Source organism: Hydra vulgaris, chromosome 10, assembly GCF_038396675.1.
Source record: "Hydra vulgaris chromosome 10, alternate assembly HydraT2T_AEP".
NCBI lineage: Eukaryota > Metazoa > Cnidaria > Hydrozoa > Anthoathecata > Hydridae > Hydra > Hydra vulgaris.
In genome coordinates, this window is record NC_088929.1 from 30,532,826 (window position 1) to 30,549,927 (window position 17,102).

Below are 17,102 nucleotides of genomic sequence, written 5' to 3' on the forward strand. Positions count from 1 at the left end.
CGAAGAAATGATATTACATCGTCTGAGGGTTTTTAATGCGGCGTCGATTTGGTTTTAGGCAGTTCACACTAGGCGATATTTGCTTGAACATTCCATGGAAAATGGAACATGACTACTCTAACGTGAACGTTACTAGAACAAAAATTCTCTGAGCATTTGAAGAATGTTTGTACCGTTTCCGCCAAACCAAAATAAAAGAAATGTTCTGAAACATTACTTTTTTGTTCAAAAATAAATATTACGGAATATTTCTTTGTTTTTTGGTGTCTGTTTCAACTATTTTTAATATATATCCAGATAATGCGTGAACTTATAAGCTATTATATAACAAAATGTAACATATGAAAATGTCAAGAATGTATTTTTAGTGTTGCTTGATTTATTATTAAATGGCTGACTTCAACATGCAGGGATAGCGGAACAGTGGGGCTTTGGGGGCTTCAGCCCCCTCACTTTTAAAAGTGTGGGAGCTTTGGTATTATAGTCCCCCTCCCCCACTCATACTTTTTAAGTCTATAAAATTATAATTTTAAAAGTTTTTATCTTGTTTTAAATCCCAACTTTAAGCCACTAGAGGTCAATTAGTATTTTGTATTTGAAATACTAACTTAACGTGTTTGCTTCGAATCACGTTTTACAAGCTACTAGGGAGCAATTAGCGTTTTGCATTTAAAATAATAACCTATGTGTTTGCTTTGAAAAATGTTTTACAATTTATAAGGGAGCGATTAATGGTTGTGAATATTATATAAATCTATACATAAGCACATTTTACATAATTCACAATTCCTAATATTACAACTAGTATTTCCTTACGACTACGAAGAGTCATGACAACACCGTCACAAAAACAACGAACACTGATTTCTTACTTTGTAAATAACAAGCATTCTACAATTTCAACTTTACCAACGGAAGAAATTATTCAAGAAAGAAAAGACATAGAAAAATTTTTTCCTGCTTATTCCTGCTGTGACTGGAATGCCGAAAAAACAAAAATAAATCCTGCATATATTTAAGCAATCAAAAAAAATGTATGACAAACAACTTAGATTTATCAATCAAGAATGGATTATAGATTACCCTTGGATTTATCTATGTTATTCCAAAAAGAAATTATTTTGCTATGTTTGCGTTAGTGCTGTCAAGAAAAATGTGGTATCTTTTTCAAAATGTGGTGAACAAAAGAATTGAGAAAACACGACGTATCATCATTTTATAAGGAGGCACAGAAAAATTTATTTACACTACGTGCAGCAGGTTTAAAAACCATACATCAAATGATAAGTGAAATGCATGATAAGCAATGCGATAAACATTTCGATTGTTTAATTCGTGTAATCTCTACATTAAAATGTGTTACTCAACAAGGCTTAGCTATTCGATAGAATGATGAAATTAAAGGCAATCTTAATCAGTTACTTATAATGAGGAGTGAAGATTGTCCACCTCTATCGAGCTGGCTGTCAAACAGTAAATACATGTCTCATGATGTTGTTAACGAGATAATAGAGCTAATGGCAAATTATGTGCTAGGAAATGTACTTGGTGCTATTAAATTGAGAATTTTTTTTTCTATAATATGCGATGAAACTTGAGACATTTTCGGTATTGAGCAAATGTCTATATGTGTTCAATCAGTTTCTGAAAATTTTACAATATTCGAAGATTTTCTTGGTCTCTATGCAATTGATGCTACCGATAGTAAGTCGCTTTTTTATGCAATATGTAATGTTTTATTAAGATATGGATTAGACAAGAAAATGATGTGGGGGAAAAGTTACGATGGTGCCGCTTCAATGCCAGGGCATCTAAGTGTTGTTGCTAAATTATTTCAAGATGATTTCAATGAAGCGACTTTTATACATTGTTACGCACATCGGCTCAACCTTTACTTCAACATGCTTGTAAACAAGTCAGTTGTATGAACGAGGGACAGGAATTGTGGAAGGTGTTGTATAATTTCATTTGTTTAGCTCCAAAGAGATTGGTAAGGTCTGAATTACAATGCGATATACTTGACGAGGATATCAAGCAAATCAATTTAAGTGCTCCTTGTCCAACTCGTTTTAACGCGAGGACCAAATCATATGGTTCAATTCTTACAAATTTTCAAGTAATTGTTTTAGAGCTTCAAGAATTTTTAAATTAAACGATCCTAACAGAGCTAAAGCAGAAGGTTTGCTTGATAAACTTTTATCATTTCAATTATATTTTTGGCTTCGCCTGGCTTATGATGAGTTTGTCTCTCAGCATATGCAATCTGCTGAAGTAGATGCGCAAACATTTGCTTCATCAATAATTTTATTAAAAACTCGTATATCATATTTGAGATCAGAAACACGTTTTAAATTATTTTTCGAATCTTGTGTTAATGAAGGAGTTAGAAAATTTGGTTGCAGTTTACCTCATGCTTTTTTGCCTTGCCGACGTTTAACTCCTTCTCGCTTTGATGATAATACTTTGAACATTTACAAATGGGACACGATGGAATATTACCGAACTTGGTATTACGAGGTACTTGATGTTATAGAAAGTCAATTAAATCAGTGGTTCCCAGAAAATTCAATGGAATCAGTAATCGCTTTAGAATGGTTATTATTGATCACTGCAAATGGTGATACGGACATAAAAGCTTTAGATAATATAAAGGTTTTTTATAAAAATGATATAGTTTTTGAAAAATTAAAAGCTGAACTCTCTCTATTTAAATCCATTAAGGAAACTTATAACATTACATATAAAATGAACATTAAACAGGTAACATCAATCACAGCAATAATTGATATGTTAAACGACTGTAAAGGAGTCTCAATAATGTTTTCTGAAATATCAAAACTTTTAAAAGTTTACTTGGTGATACCATTGATAACGTGCACAGTCGAGAGACTTTTATCTTGTCTAAGAATAATGAAGTCTTATAGTCGATCGAACTCGACTCAGAAGCGATTGAATCATCTTCTACTTCTTCAATTTTATAAACTGAGCACCGCGGAAATAGATGTAAAAGCTATAGCAATAGATTTTATAAATGGAAAAAGTAAAGACCAGAGTTTCTTACTTTGAAAAACGTTAAATTATTTTTAGATTGTAACATATTCTTTTAATTTTAAATTTTAGTAAAATATGTTTATATTGTGTTATAATGTTGTTTAATTGTGTTATAAAATATGTTGATATTATACTTTATTGAAAATGGATGCATGTGGTTTTCTTTTAAGAATAACTGAAAGTTAATATTAGTTTTATAAAATTGGCAAAATATTTTTAGTCTTTGTCTTGAAAGTCTAGAGTATTGGTCTTGGTCTTGGTCTCGGACCACACCTGTCTTTTACTTTCGAAAAATATCAAGTCAATAAATAGGTTAGTTATTAATAATAATACCGCTCTCGATGAGAGTTCGTCGCGTTGGTTTGACATGGTTCCAACTGAAATTTTTTATATAAAGAGAATTTGAAAGAAAATCTTTTTAATTTTTTTTTAATGTTTAATTGCAATTATTTATATTATTATTTTTTTACTTGTTTATGTATTTTTTTTTTGATTGATGTATAAAAATACATAAATAAATAAAAAATAAGTATATAAATATTTTTATTTAAACATTAAAAAAAAGAGAAAAAGATTTATTCGCTATTCTCCTAATATTAAGAGAAAAAAAAATCAGTTTGAACCTTGTCAAACTAACACGACGAGTTGTATCTGGAAAGACATGTAGTATTTTTCTTTACCCATACCTTTGTTAAACTGTCAAAATGGCTGATAAATTTCCCGCAACTATTAAATTTGGTTATTGTGAAAAATGAATGGTTTTGTTTATTATGAAACTGAGCACTGACTAGGATCAGGAACTAGAATGTGAAGAAACTGGGCTCTTACAAGGATCAGAAACAAGACATAAATTGAGTAGAGAAGGTAAGTGATTCAGATTGTTTGGAAAACAAATTGGAAAGTTGACTATTTGTACTAAAGATTGAGAAAAGCAAAAGTTGTGGGCCTTAACACCTGCAGAGTCACTGACACTAGAAACAAGCCATTTAGTGAGATGATCAATTAATTCACCAACAACAATGATGTTGCCTGAAAGATAAAGAGAGGGCTTGGTAAATTTGATCAGAAAAACATCAAAAAGAGTGCAGTCTTGAGATGGGAGAGCAATATAGAACATAGCGAAAGGTGATAGAGTGAAGCGGAGCTAAACGAAAGCACATAAAAAAATAGTCTGTGAATTCAAATCAAGTTTCCAAACAAATGAGTAAATTCTTACGAATGTTAATGCCTCGGCCAAGCATGTGACTATTGGAGTCTTTACAAATGAAATGAAAAAATGAAAATCCACACTAAAAGTACGAACAGGACACCATCCACGCGCAACATGGCACTGTTAGAACTTTAATATTTTACAGCTGTTAATTACGGTCTCTTTGAGAGCTACGACAGAGTTCGGAAAACCTGACTACTAGTTGACCTCAGAACCATAAACTGAGTTCTGGAGCTGTACCCTCATTAAGAGATAATAGAAGGAGTTGTCTAGTCATAAAAACAGAGACACAAGCAAAACCCATGCAATGAATTAAGAAGATCCAGCACTCAAAACTCTAAACTGGAATCATATATTATAAATACATCTACGTCAACCAAATAAGTAAAGAAGCGGTGCAAAGCTGGTCAACAAATAAATCCTGCTTACACGTTTGAGCATGAGTTTTATTGTGTTGGACTTCTTAAAACCTAAGTCTTCATCTCGGTCTTTTTTTTTTTTTTTAAACATCTTTGCTTCCAGCTAGGCTGCAAGCAACCACTAACACCCTCCATATTACAAGTACCCTCCATCTCCGTCTCTTCCTTAAAATTTATTGTGATGATTATCCATTTAAGTACACTGGTTTAAGTTTCAAATGATTAAATCAACCATGACTTATTGAAAAAATTATCTTGTCTTAATCAATGAAAGAAAACGTGACGTCAGTGTTAAATGAAATTCAGTGACTTCATCAATATTAGTCTGTTCATAATTTTATCAAAAACAATATAAACCAATATAAACAGCTTAAATTTGACATTTTCAACATCGCATAGAAAGTTTTGTGTGTTTATGTGTGCATTTGTCAGCTGCGTAAAGTAAAAATTTATATCAATTGAACTTTAGTTATTAAAAAAGATGTGTTTTTTTATTGTGACATTTTTTATCACTACTATATGCATTAATGACGTCCATTTAATGATGAATAAAGTTTATAACTCAAGTGAATATTATTTTAATACAAGCAAATTACACGAAAATGTTTTAAATGAAGAAAATCATACACAACAAACCCTTACTTCAAACATGACCCTTAAAGAATTATGTAAATTATTTGAAATACCTGAACAAAACTGCACATGTGACGAGGAAAACTCAGAAATGAAAATGCTCTGCAGTTTTCATAAATCTGATAAAATAACTAAGTTTAGCTGCGACTACCTTTTGAGCAGTGTTATTGGTTTTAGCAACATAATATCATCCACGTTGGCGCTAATTGGAAATACGTTTGTTATTTTGATTTCGTTTGTTCATCGTAAGGAATTTTCTAGGTTTAATCAATTAGTATTAGACTTAGCTATCTCTGATTTTGTATTTGCTTTAGTTCAACTTATAATAAGCGTACCAGAAACCTTGACATGCCATTGGGTGTATGGCTTATTTTTGTGTAAGACTCTTCGTACAGCTTTAGCTGCTAGCGCCAATATTGCAGTAGGATTTATTGTTTTAATTGCTATCGAAAGATATACTAATGCTGTGCATTCGTTTAAATCAATAGTAAAGAGCTCAACTTGTAAAATGATAAAATATCTAAACATCTTCTTTGGTATTCTTTCAGCTTTCCCACCACTGATAGTTCTTCAGTTAGGGAAATTTAACACTTGTTCTGAAGAATGGAGCAATAAGAGTTCAATTGTTTACACGTGGATTTTGTTTCTATTTTATTTTCTTTTTCCAATAATTTTGCTGGTAGTTCTGTACACTTCAACTGTTTTGTGGCTAAAAAATAAATTTTGTAAAAGTAGTATTTTAAACGATGCTAAGAAAAATTTGCGTTTAGAAAAAAATAAAAAGATTCTTGCAATGTTGGTTGCAATTGTAGTTATGTTTGCGATTCTTGTTCTTCCTAACAGATTAGTTTGGATTATTAATGACACATATGGTCTGGAAAGATTTAAGAACAAAAATACTATACGTTTATTGAGAATAATTTCTGAAGTTTTTTATGGATTTCATGCGGCTGTAAATCCTATTATTTATTTAATTTTTGATGCTAAATTTAGAAAAAGAGTGATGGGGTTGCTCACTTCAAATGGTTGTGTACTTTTTTCAAACAAAACAACTGTCGATCAATCGAACCACCAGACAATCACTTCCCAATTTTGAAATCAAACTTTTAAAGAAATAATATTGAGGAAAAGTAATCAATATAACTAACAATAAACACATAGAAGTTATCAGCTACCTAAGAATAAGTTTTTTTAAGTAAATATTTTTACCTCAATTACTTAGTTAGACTATAGGTAAATTCTCTAACGGAAATCAGATTTGAACTTGTGTTTTTTTTAATTAATAAAATAATTTTAATTTCATGATTAGTTGTCTGATTGATAGAAAAGATTTTTTAATAATAATGTCACGTTTTAGTTTATTATATTTTTAATTTTCAGCTATTGAATATCCGTTTGAATACTTTAAAAGTACTGCGACATTCTTAATTAGCAGCAGTTTTTTTAATCATTTTTAATCAGCCCTTTTTTTTAATAAAAAAAATTCTAGATTGTTATTAGTATCATAAATACCGATAATACATTTAGAAAATTTCTTAAAAAATAAACGTCTTTTAAACTAGTTCCGATTGATTGAGGATTTGATTGAATTTGTTTAAGGTTATGAGACAACTAAATCCAATGATTTGATCGGATAAGTAGATTTAAAAGATTTTAACACCAAAAAAAAATTTCAATCCTATTTACCATTTAAAATTGATTATACTTTTTTTTTGGCACGTTTAAAATGGGAACATCAATAAAGAAAAATGTAAAGTCATACGCATTGGTTCTAAAAATATGCCATACAAGTATACCATTAACAACTCAGATGGAAATTACAGAAACGAAATTAGAAAGTGACTTAGATATATTGAGATCAGATGATATAAAATCGCGCAAGCAAGTAAAATCAGCAGTTGCTAAAAAGCAATGGTCACTGGGTTTATTAAAAAGCACTTTTATTTATTTAGATTAGAACATAATTAAATCATTATATTTTATAAGAAATAACTTCTTTAACAACAGAATAAAAAACTGGAATCTTTGTCAAACTATGTTGTTTATTCGAGGTCCTTAAATTGTTTTAAAGCTAATTACGACAATTTATAACATTAGCAACTAATATAGCATTTCAGTATGCTCTGCAACCATGTTTGTATTGTTGTTACATCAAATATATTATTATTATTTTTATTATTGTTTTTATTATTATTGTTGTTGTTGTTATTGTTTTTGTTTTTATTATTGTTATTATTGCTATTATTGTTACTAATATTATTATTAACTCATATTTAATACAATGCGATTTTTTTTCTTCTAATTTAATTATGACTTCTGCTTCCAAAAAAGCTTATTAAATAAATATTCAAACCTAGGATCTCAAATTTAAGAGGATAATACTAGCGTTTGATTTATATAAATCCTTTACAGCAAGTCCACTAAATGTCGATGGACCTTAAACTAAAAGTTACGACGGAGATTTTACAATTACCAAACAGTCATTGAAACATAAAAAAATACTCAAAAGAGACTTAAAAAAGTCTAAAAGGTAAAACGTTAAGTGTTCGCCAATTTTTAGACTTAGCCCGATATAAAGATTCATTATTCGTTCGTATTTTCATAAATTATAAATCTTTTAGTCTAACCATATAGATCGAGAGTTGGTTTGTGCAATGCTCAAAGAATAAATAAGCTCCGATAAAAAATACGGAAGCTATAGCTCTCCCCAGTGAACACGCGTTGTCCAGAGGACGTCTGCTGTACGTTGATGAACGTCTGTAAGACGTCCAACGGACGTTCTCCGGACGACGTATGTCTTCTGGGTCGAAAGAGTCAAATGGCAACCATTAGCAAGAAACATAAGTTCGCCATCTGGGAATTTTTACTTTTGCTAGTGTTCGCCACAGTCAATTTTGTTTTTTAATATATTTCTTTTTTTTTTTATAAAGATTTATTTTTTTGTCTAAATTATTGTTAAAGGATCAAAGTTTTATATACATTTTTTAACACGTTAGTTACAAATGAAGCTAGAAATCTCCGGTCATATGATTGCGTGGAATATAAAAAAAAAAAGAGAGAGAGAAAATGACATTATTAGATAAAATGTAAAAATGCTTTTACCTAGTTTTTTATTAATTTAATAAAACAACAGCTGGACCATAGAGTAGTCACTTAGTATTAGATTGTTCTTACCTAAATAAGATTGGAATTTGGACTTTTTTCTTTTGTTTGCATTGAAAAATTCCGGTTTAAAAACACCACTTTTTTTTTTATTGATGGTTCTAACTTCATTTTCATCTCAGTTGCCAAGCGTTTGTTCATTCTCTCAACTCTTTTTTGCTCTAGCTGTTCCTTTTTCTCTTTTACTTCCGCCAGAATGGGTACTATCAGATCTGACGTCACAACATATGCTGATTAAAGTTCTAGCGCAACGGTGCAAACTTTAGCTAAGGACAGTATAGAATAATAAAATAAAGAAAATCTATTGTTATGACCATACATATAACTAAATTCAAAATGATATAGTAATATCAAAATAATTCAAAATAAGATAATAATAAAATAAAATTGAAAAATGCCCACGACTAACCTGCAGCGTTTTTGGGCAAAGGAAACCACCTATCACAGGTCAATACTGGATCATCACAGGACTAATACTGGACCTCTTTTGTTTGAAAGCCACCACAGGCAAAGGAGACACCATTTTTGTTGTTGAATCATTGCAAGAAGAAAAATGGCAATTAATTCCACTAGTAAAGGGTTGGTTCTTGGGAGACCTTGGATTTGTGGAGGTTTATTAACTTCATGTTTAAGTATTTTACGAGAGCATATCTCGTTACAAATTCTATTGATAATTTATGTTAAATTAATAACCTCAAAAATTATTATTTTAAGTCATATAAACTCATGGACAATTACACATCAAACCGTATAAACACATTACCAATGATTATTGATTAAAAACCAATCACCCTTAAAAACTTGACGTCATGGAACTTTCTTGGATTTATCTTAATAGATTTTCAGTATACAAAATTCCTAGGCAGAAAAGCCTTATAACTGTTTCTATAAACTAAAAACTTACGTCAAGTATTTAAATTAAAATATAATTATTAATATATATACTTTAAAGATTATACTAAAAAAAACAAAAAAGTTTATAAACAACTAAAATTATCTAAAGTGGCGACTAGTAGAGAGTGAGTTTTGCGAAGGTTGCAAAATATTTCACCGCCTATTACGCGGCAGTTTTTAATTAAAGTTAAGGTTAAAAAAGTCAATTTTTTTTTGGAGGAAAATATTACTACGGGAGTTATTTTGCTTCCAGTGGTTGCCACCACAACCCTACGCCTACCCTATAAAATTCATCGACTCATTCTATGTTTATAAGGCATTTCTGCATCCTAATAATAATCCTAGAGAAAAAAAAAGTGCAATTAAATTACAAATAACATGTTTTATTAGTGATTAGCTGCAGCATTAAATTCGATATATAAATATTACATGATTATAAAAATTTCCAACTTCCTGTGAAATTTTTTAATATAATTTAAGTTTTTAGTTTAGATGTTTAGGCCATCTTCCTTACAAACCTGCAAAAGTAAAAGCAGCCTGTCGAAAAAAAACTAGGTGTTTTTACAGTTTAAAGATTTATGAATGAGAGAAGTCTAATATATATATATATATATATATATATATATATATATATATATATATATATATATATATATATATATATATATATATATATATATATAGGGAACCTGTTGTACCTTTGACCACGTTGTACCTTTGGTCACTCTACCCTGTCGGCTTACTATTATTTTTTTTTAAAAACGTGAAGAGCCATTTGAAATAATAGTCCATGACGACTCTTCTTACCGTAAAACATCATACTTGGGATAGATGGTATCGATCCACAAGTAATTATAAGTTTTGGCTCTTAAAAAGTAAATATTTGGGTTAATCTTATTCTGATTTTAAAAATGTGATAAATTGTTGTTTCATTCATCTACGACATTATAAACATTACCCAGCATCATTTTTTTGTTATGGAAAAGTTTGGATGATTACGCCTGACCGTAAATGGGGATGAAGACGATAATTGTTAAAGGAACCCATCTCGTGTACCTTTGACCAGACTAGGATGTTGTACCTTTGACCAACAAAAACTAAAAAAAATATGTGACTTTATCTAAATAGTTATAATAACTGATTTTATCTAAAAAAATTAGTAATACTATTAGTAATACTGAGTATCGTAACTTCTATACACAAGTCTTTGCAAGATTGTAAGGATTGATTTTTCTAATTTTTTTTAGACAATTAGGATTGATTACAAAATAGTTAGATTTGTTTTTTTATTGATATAAGGTAGGCCAGAAGTTGCTATATAATATATAACAAGCTAAAATATTAAAAATGTTCAAACAATGCATAATTTTTTAATAATAACATTTTGGTCAAAGAAACAACGCGCATGGGTCAAAGGTACGTGTTGTACCTTTAACTAATTGATTTCTTTTTTTAAAACGCAGGAAAAAGATGCTTCTTGGTTGAATGAAAAATAAGTCCTAAGTATAATTTTTGAGCAAAATATGAGAGAGTATTATATAGTATGAATGGTTTAAATTTACTCAATAGACTACGCAAAAAACGCCTTAAAGCAAAAAGTGTTCATAGGTACAACAGGTTCCCCATTTATATATATATATATATATATATATATATATATATATATATATATATATATATATATATATATATATATATATATATATATATATATATATATATATATATATATATATATATATATATGGGGACCCAGTTGTACGGTAGAATAGCGTAGTATGAACACCTTGGTAATATGAGCATAAAGTTGCTTTGTATTTTTTGAATCGATTTTATGTGGTGATAACAGGAATTACTACAATTAGCGTAAATTTATATGCAGTAATTAACGGTTATTATCTAACTAAAACGCTTTTAAATTTTTTGCTTTGTTAAAATAATATCATCACAAATAAATCCGTGGCGCGAAATGTTGGTGCTAAAATATTGAAATGTATTTTTTCATAAAGAAAAATATGTTAGCTAAAAATCCAATCCATTTTTGTTGGAAAAATAATCCATAGAAACATTTCGTTTTGACTTTATTTAAAGATTCTATTTTTGTGTAATATGAGCATGCTCAAATTACCCAGTTTTCTTCATTAAAATTACCTAGTTTAAAGTCCTAAAATAGCACTGTTTTTGATTGCTTTTTTTTTTTTTTTTAAATTTAGTAAAAAAAATAATATTTTAGCATAACTTAATTTTCTTCTATAATTTAAATTCAAAAAATTTGAATTTTTATCGTTCAAAGGGGTAGGTTAATAAAATTAAAAAAATAACGAACTAATTTTTTTTTCTTTAATGCAGAAAACAGTAGTATTGTTTCAGTAAAAAGTGGCTTAAAATTTGATCATTTAATGATAAGTTTTGTTAATAACGAATCATAATCAAAATTAGTTCTAGTTGTCAGGTTGGTATTTTTCACTCAATTAATGTTATTTTTTTGAGCTAATTTAAAGTGCTCATATTACCACGTGGTCTGGATAATACGAGCACTTTTATTACTTTTTTAAAACCTCTGTGTTTTTAAGATAAAAATTTTGGGTACCCAAATAACTAGTGGATCATGAGTAGGGATCCCTAAAAACTGTTTATTTGCAAAAATTTTGGATTTAACATTATTATTTTTGAAAATATTCCAGTTTTCCCTTAAAGTGCTAATATTACCCTAATTTACCCTACATAAAGGGTAAAAATTTGCATCCTCCTCAATTTGCGGGGGTTACAAATTTTATATGGCCATAACTTTTGAATGTTAAAAGAATGTTGTATGAAATTTAAAATTTACCGATGAATATTAATTTAGTCGTGAAAAGTAAAAAAAATATTGTGTCAACTTGATGCTCTTACGTTTGGGGTAGTTGTGGCCAAAATTTTAGGGTTATTTTGTTTCTAGGCTCAAATTATAGCAATTTTTTTGCTAAGCATCCTTATTTGGCATAAGTATAATCATATAAATGTTTGGTGTTTGCTCCATACCAAGAAGTTAGTTATCTCAAGTAATAAAAAAGGTAGACTTTTCTCACTCATAAATACTTTGATATATTTAACATTTATACTAGTTCATTTAACATAAATATTATTAATGTCTTTAAAATATTTTTTCAAATCAAGTCTTACTAAATTTTCAACTACCCAAGCGGATATAGCAGGCTAAGATGTTTTTATGTCGCAAAATTTTATCTATTTTTACTCGTATATTTAACTATATTCATAGTAATATTACTTTATAGTTTTGAAACAATTACTGCCACAAAATATAAATTGATCATGAAAAATTCAGCAAATGTAGAAAATCGCTTAATACAAATGGATCTTTAAAATGATATTCTGGTGTCATAAGTGGGAATAAAGTTGTCTAACCAGTCTCAATTTACCTGGCGAGCATATTAACGCTTACTCTGACAAAGTAGCAAACCCAAAGTTTGTCAAGATCTTGTAGACGGTGTTGTTGGTTTCTTATTATAGCATCTTAATTTCTTTCTTAAACATAAAAAATCAATGCTAAATTGAATTTTTTTTTCTTTTTAGCTTGTCCTTGTCAGATACTGGAAGTGTCATTAAAGGATGTGCAAACAATAACCAAGAAAAAATTAAATATTGAGTTGAAAGAAAAGAACTTTTAAATTATAAAAGATGTTATAAGAATGTGCAAAGTTTCTTTATTTTATTTGCTTATTTAATAATTAGAGTTTTTTTTAAAAATTTATGCATGTTTTTTTTATTTTTTCTCCCAATAACAAATATTACTTATACAATTTTTGTTCAGACGCAATATCTTGGAGAAAAACCCTCTTTTTTTTTAAAAAGCTAAAACCTAAATCTGATGGGTTTTATTATTTTTGTTTATTGTGTATTATTTTAACTAGTTAAATGTTGGAATAACTTTTGAATTTTTGACTTTTGAATTACTGCATTTATAACCACTGTAACACATCGCTCAATAAGTCCGTAGGATGACATATAGATGGCAACACAAATACCGAATCCGTATTGTTTTTAGAAAGTACCAACCTTCAAACGATATCTGTCAAAGTTTCATGACAATCGGACCATTATTTACCAAGTTAGTGTGTGAACGATTGAATCAACTTTTGTGAATTGAAAAAAATGGAAAAATCAGAATTTCGCGTGCTCATTAAGCATTGCTTTTTGATGGGAAAAAACACGGTGCAGACCAAACAATGGCTTGATAAGTGTTATTCGGACTCCTCTCCATCGAGGCAAATGGTTGAAAAGTGGTTTGCTGACTTTAAACGTGGTCGTACAAACACCGATGATGCTGAACGCTCCGGTCGCCCAAATTCGGCAGTTACTGAGGAAAACATCAAAAAAATCCATAAAATCGTCTTATCCGACCGCAAATTGAAATTGAAGGAGATTGCCGAGGCCATAAAGATATCAGAAGGCAGTGTGTTTACAATATTACACGAACATTTAGGTATGAGAAAGCTTTGTTCGAAATGGGTGCCGCGTTTGCTAACACCGGACCAAAAACAACAACGAATCGATGATTCTGAAGCATGTCTGGCACTATTTCACCGAGATAAAAAGGATTTTTTGCGTCGCTACGTCACAATGGATGAAACATGGATCCACCATTTCACTCCTGAGTCAAATCGACAGTCGGCTGAGTGGACACCAGCGGGTGAAAGCCGCCCAAAGCGCCCAAAGGCTCAAACTTCTGCTGGCAAGGTTATGGCCTCCATATTTTGGGATAGCCATGGTATATTGTTCATTGATTATCTTGAGAAAGGTAAAACGATCAACAGCAAATATTACATGGCATTATTGGAACGATTGAAGGCTGTAATTGACGAAAAGCGACCGCACATGAAGAACAAAGAAATTCTCTTTCATCAAGACAATGCACCGTGTCACAAGTCAATGAAAACAATGGTAAAAATGAATGAATTACACTTCGAATTGTTGCCCCATCCACCATACTCGCCTAATTTGGCCCCCAGCGATTATTTGCTGTTCTCAGATCTCAAAAGGATGCTCCAGGGAAAGAGATTTGGATCGAATGAGGAGGTCATCGCCGAAACTGAAGCATATTTTGAAGGAAAAGATAAATCGTTCTACAAACATGGTATCGAAAAGTTAGAGAAGCGCTGGAATGACTGTATCGCCTTAAAAGGAGACTATGTTGATGAATAAAATTAAATTATGTCAAAATGTTGTTGTTTTATTAGCTATCCTACGGACTTATTGAGCGATGTGTTAGTAACCACAAAATCCTTTGACCTGAAAAAAAAACATTTTTTTTTACTTCACTAAGCTTTGACCTGGCTAGCTTAAGCCGGCCGGGTCAAAGTCTTAGCCTGGCCTACTAAGCTTTATAGATTAGATTAATGGCCAAGATCATGTGCTAAAATTCGAGTCCAAATATTCACAAGAGCCAAGACAGATAAAAAAAAAATAATAAAATAGAGATTAGAAAAAAAACGCTTTTTTATGAGTTTATTTAGTTTTAGTTCTTATTCAAGTATAACTTTGTTCTGTTTAAAAAAAGTTACTCAAACTATAGTTAAAACTATGTAAATAGAACTAAATTAAACAAATTTAGTTCTATTTACATAGTTTAGCGTTTTGTTTAAACGATTTTCCTTTTTTGTACTGTCAAATCGATATTTCGAGTGAATTCTGCAAGGAACATTTTGAAGAATATTTTGTTCCGGGAGCATATCCCAAATTTATTCCCAGTTTCTCCGTTGAACATTTCCGCATTCCGCATTTTACCCCTGTTTCTAATAAAAAAAAAAAAAAGAAGCAATTTTTAAATTTTTTTAAGGAGCAATTTTTGACACTATTGGCATTCTACAGAATTAGACAGAGTTTAATAGAATTAGAGAGTTCTGTAGAATTGGAATAACTTTTGTTTGCTTGAAAACCTCAGTTTCAAATGGTTAAATCAACCATGGCTTATTGATAAATGCTCGATGAGAATTTAGTCAATTAGCCACGGTTTAACGCGCTGTTGATTTGACTTGTCTTAAACAAAGAACGAAAACGTGACGTTAGAGTTAAAATAAAAATCCGTGATTTCATCAATGTTTATCTGTTTATATTTTTATCAAAAACGGCTCAAATTTTACATTTTCAAAAATGTATAAAAAGTTTTGTTTTTTGCGTGTGTCAGCTGCGTAAAGTAAAAATTTATATCAATTGAACTTTAGTTATTAAAAAAGATGTGTTTTTTTATTGTGACATTTTTTATCACTACTATATGCATTAATGACGTCCATTTAATGATGAATAAAGTTTATAACTCAAGTGAATATTATTTTAATACAAGCAAATTACACGAAAATGTTTTAAATGAAGAAAATCATACACAACAAACCCTTACTTCGAACATGACCCTTAAAGAATTATGTAAATTATTTGAAATACCTGAACAAAACTGCACATGTGACGAGGAAAACTCAGAAATGAAAGTGCTCTGCAGTTTTCATAAATCTGATAAAATAACTAAGTTTAGCTGCGACTACTTTTTGAGCAGTTTTATCGGTTTTAGCAACATAATATCATCCACGTTGGCGCTAATTGGAAATACGTTTGTTATTTTGATTTCGTTTGTTCATCGTAAGGAATTTTCTAGGTTTAATCAATTAGTATTAGACTTAGCTATCTCTGATTTTGTATTTGCTTTAGTTCAACTTATAATAAGCGTACCAGAAACCTTGACATGCCATTGGGTGTATGGCTTATTTTTGTGTAAGACTCTTCGTACAGCTTTAGCTGCTAGCGCCAATATTGCAGTAGGATTTATTGTTTTAATTGCTATCGAAAGATATACTAATGCTGTGCATTCGTTTAAATCAATAGTAAAGAGCTCAACTTGTAAAATGATAAAATATCTAAACATCTTCTTTGGTATTCTTTCAGCTTTCCCACCACTGATGGTTCTTCAGTTAGGGAAATTTAACACTTGTTCTGAAGAATGGAGCAAAAAGAATTCAATTGTTTACACGTGGATTTTGTTTCTATTTTATTTTCTTTTTCCAATAATTTTGCTGGTAGTTCTGTACACTTTAACTGTTTTGTGGCTAAAAAAAAATTTTTGTAAAAGTAGTGTTTCAATCGATGGTGAGAAAAATTTGCGTTTAGAAAAAAATAAAAAGATTCTTGCAATGTTGGTCGCAATTGTAGTTATGTTTGCGACTCTTGTTCTTCCTAACAGATTAGTTTGGATTATTAATGACACATATGGTCTGGAAAGATTTAAGAACAAAAATACTATACGTTTATTGAGAATAATTTCTGAAGTTTTTTATGGATTTCATGCGGCTGTAAATCCTATTATTTATTTAATTTTTGATGCTAAATTTAGAAAAAGAGTAATGGGATTGCTCACTTCAAATGGTTGTGTACTTTTTTCACACAAAACAACTGTCGATCAATCGAACCACCAGACAATCACTTCCCAATTTTGAAATCAAACTTTCAAAGAAATGATATTGAGGAAAAGTAATCAATATAACTAACAATAAACACATAGAAGTTATCAGCTACCTAAGATTAAGTTTTTTTAAGTAAATATTTTTACCTCAATTACTTAGTTAGACTATAGGTAAATTCTCTAACGGAAATCAGATTTGAACTTGTGTTTTTCTTAATTAAGAAAATAATTTTAATTTCATGAATAGTTGTCTGATTGATAGAAAAGATTTTTTAATAATAATGTC

General features: G+C 29.9%; 3 protein-coding genes across 3 annotated transcripts; all 3 read left to right on the forward strand.

Annotated features, from left to right (window-relative positions):
- Positions 1–1,619: 1,619 nt before the first annotated feature.
- LOC136086269 (uncharacterized) lies at positions 1,620–3,066 on the forward strand. The gene is made up of 2 exons (XM_065808558.1): positions 1,620–1,915; positions 2,130–3,066. The coding sequence occupies exons 1-2, from the start codon at positions 1,620–1,622 to the stop codon at positions 3,064–3,066; spliced, it is 1,233 nt and encodes a 410-aa protein (XP_065664630.1).
- Positions 3,067–4,972: 1,906 nt separating this feature from the next.
- On the forward strand, positions 4,973–6,667 carry LOC105846250 (putative neuropeptide Y receptor type 6). The gene has a single exon (XM_065807762.1). It carries the CDS (start codon positions 5,162–5,164, stop codon positions 6,407–6,409), a length of 1,248 nt encoding a protein of 415 aa, XP_065663834.1. The 5' UTR covers positions 4,973–5,161; the 3' UTR covers positions 6,410–6,667.
- Positions 6,668–15,665: 8,998 nt separating this feature from the next.
- Positions 15,666–16,850, forward strand: LOC100203350 (putative neuropeptide Y receptor type 6). The gene has a single exon (XM_065808559.1). The coding sequence runs from the start codon at positions 15,666–15,668 to the stop codon at positions 16,848–16,850; it is 1,185 nt and encodes a 394-aa protein (XP_065664631.1).
- Positions 16,851–17,102: the final 252 nt, after the last annotated feature.

Coding starts and splice junctions, on each gene's coding strand:
- LOC136086269 (XM_065808558.1), top strand. CDS start 1,620: ATGTCTATATGTGTTCAATCAGTTTCTGAAAATTTTACAATATTCGAA. Junction 1,916..2,129: donor TTCAACATGCTTGTAAACAA/GTCAGTTGTATG, acceptor TAATTGTTTTAG/AGCTTCAAGAATTTTTAAAT.
- LOC105846250 (XM_065807762.1), top strand. CDS start 5,162: ATGTGTTTTTTTATTGTGACATTTTTTATCACTACTATATGCATTAAT.
- LOC100203350 (XM_065808559.1), top strand. CDS start 15,666: ATGAATAAAGTTTATAACTCAAGTGAATATTATTTTAATACAAGCAAA.